The following is a 2,356-nucleotide window of genomic DNA, read 5'->3' as shown; positions in this document are numbered from 1 at the left end:
AGAGTGTTTAGTGGGGTCACTAAATGTCAAGCTTTGCATCGGGAGAGCAATAAATAAGGCGGGAAACTCTGCTGTCTCGCGTCTCAGTGACTGGTCTTTCTTTTCCCTGACAGACTCGATTTAGCTTTCGGAAGCTCTGGGCCTTTACTGGACCTGGCTTTCTGATGAGTATTGCATATCTGGATCCAGGAAACATTGAATCTGACCTTCAGTCTGGGGCTATAGCAGGATTTAAGGTACGTCTTTTGCTCTTTTGGGAAAGTTTCCCCATTGTGTCAACGGTTTTCACTTGTTTAAAATTCTGCGCACAAAAATAGTCTGACAGAAGCATACAGCACAGAAACAAACCCTACAGCCCAACTCGTCCATGCCCACCAAGTTTTCTAAACTGAACTAGTCCCATTTGCCTGTGTTTGGCCCATATCCCTCTAAACCCTTCCCCTTCATGTACCTGTCCAAATGTCTTTAAATTTTGTAATTGCACCTATCCTCTACCACTTCCTCTGGCGGCTCATTCCATGCACATATCACCCTCTGTGAGAAAAAGTTGCCCCTCAGGTCCCTTTTAAATCTTTCCCTTCTCACCTTAAACCTATGCCCTCTAGTTTTGGTCTCCCCTACCCTGGGGAGAAGACCTTTGCTGTTCACCTTATTTATGGCCCTCATGATTTTATAAACCTCTGTAAGGTCACAGCTGAGCCTCCTACGCTCCAAGGTAAAAAGTCCCAGCCTACCCAGCCTCTCCTAACTAAAACCTTCCAGTTTCAGTAACATCCTTTTAAATCTTTTTTGCACCCTTTCCAGTTTAACAACATCCTTCCTATAGCAGGGCGACCAGAATTGTACGCAATAGTCCAAATATGACCTTACTAATGACTCGTACAGCCATAACACAACATCCCAACTCCTGTACTCAATGCTTTGACTGATGAAGGCAAGTATGACCACGCTGTCTACCTGTGACGCCACTTTCAAGGAACTATGTGCCTGCACCCCTAGGTCTCTGTTCTACAACACTTCCCAGGACCCTACCATTAACTGTGTAAGTCATGCCCTGGTTTGTTTTTCTAAAGTGCAACAACACCTCACATTTATCTAGATTAAACTCCATCTGCCACTCCTCAGCCCATTGGCCCAGTTGATCAAGATCCCACTGTACTCTCGAATAACCTTCTTCACCGTCCACTCTACCACCAATTTCAAAATCACCTGCAAACCTACCAACCACGTCTCCTATATTCCCATTCATATTGTTTATGTAAATGATGAACAACAGTGGACCTAGCACCCATCCTTGCAGCACGTTGCTGGTCACAGGCCTCCAGTCTGAACAACAACCCTCTAAAACCACCCTCTGCCTCTGACTGTCCAGCCAATTTTGTATCCAATTGGCTAGCTCTCCCTGGATCCCATGCGATCTAACCTTTCCAGGCTGCCATGCAGAATCTTGATGAAGGCCTTGCTAAAGTCCATGTTGACAACGTCTACCAATCTGCATTCATCCATCTTGGTCACCTCTTCAAACAACTCAAGTTAGACATGATTTCCCATGCACCAAGCCATGCTGTGTCCCTAGTCAGTCCTTGCCTTTTCAAATGCATGTAAATCCTGTCCCTCAGAATCCCCTCCAACAACTTACCCATCACTGAGGTCAGGCTCACTGTTCTGTAGTTTCTTTGCTTTTCCCTTCAGTCTTTCTTAAATAATAGCATAACATTAGCCACCCTCAGTCTTCTGGCACCTCACCCATGGCTGTTGATGATACAAAAATCTCTGCTAGGGGCCTCACAATTTCTTCCCTAGCTTCCCACAGTGTCCTGGGATACACTTGATCAGGTCCCTGGGATTTATCAACCATTACACATTTTAATATCTTCAGCATCTCCTCTTCTGTAATGTGGACTCTTTTCATGACATCACTATTTATTTCTGAGTTCCCTAGCTTCCATGTCTTTCTCCATGGTAAATACTGATGTGAAATATTCTTTTAGGATCTCACCCATCTCCTATGGTTCCACACATAGATGGCCTCGTTGATCTTTAAGGGGCCCTATTCTCTCCCTAGTTACTCTTTTGCCCTTATTATACTTGTAAGATCTTTTGGGATTCTCCTTGACCTTATCTGCCAAAGCTGTCTCACGTCCCCTTTCTGCCCTCCTGATTTCCCCCTTTATGTGTACTCCTACACCCCCGATACTCCTCCAGGGAATCACTTGATCCCAATGGCCTATACCTGACATATGCCTCCTTCTTTTTCTTGACCAGAACCCGAATAGCTCTCATCAACCATTGTTCCTTACTCCTGCTAGCTTTGCCCTTCACACTAGTAGGAACATGCTGGCCCTGAACAAAAACA

General features: G+C 45.1%; 1 protein-coding gene across 2 annotated transcripts in view; it reads left to right on the top strand.

Annotated features, from left to right (window-relative positions):
• Positions 1 to 2,356, top strand: part of LOC109926225 (natural resistance-associated macrophage protein 2-like) — a 31,454-nt gene that overhangs the window by 21,131 nt on the left and 7,967 nt on the right. For both annotated transcript variants that reach the window (XM_048619006.1, XM_048619005.1), the window contains one exon: positions 114 to 236. In XM_048619006.1, the coding sequence (XP_048474963.1) occupies positions 114 to 236 (123 nt within the window). The remainder of the gene's footprint in view (positions 1 to 113; positions 237 to 2,356) is intronic.

This window comes from Rhincodon typus, chromosome 41, assembly GCF_021869965.1.
Source record: "Rhincodon typus isolate 14 chromosome 41, sRhiTyp1.1, whole genome shotgun sequence".
NCBI classification, from domain to species: Eukaryota; Metazoa; Chordata; class Chondrichthyes; order Orectolobiformes; family Rhincodontidae; genus Rhincodon; species Rhincodon typus.
This window is presented reverse-complemented; position numbering and strand designations above follow the sequence as displayed.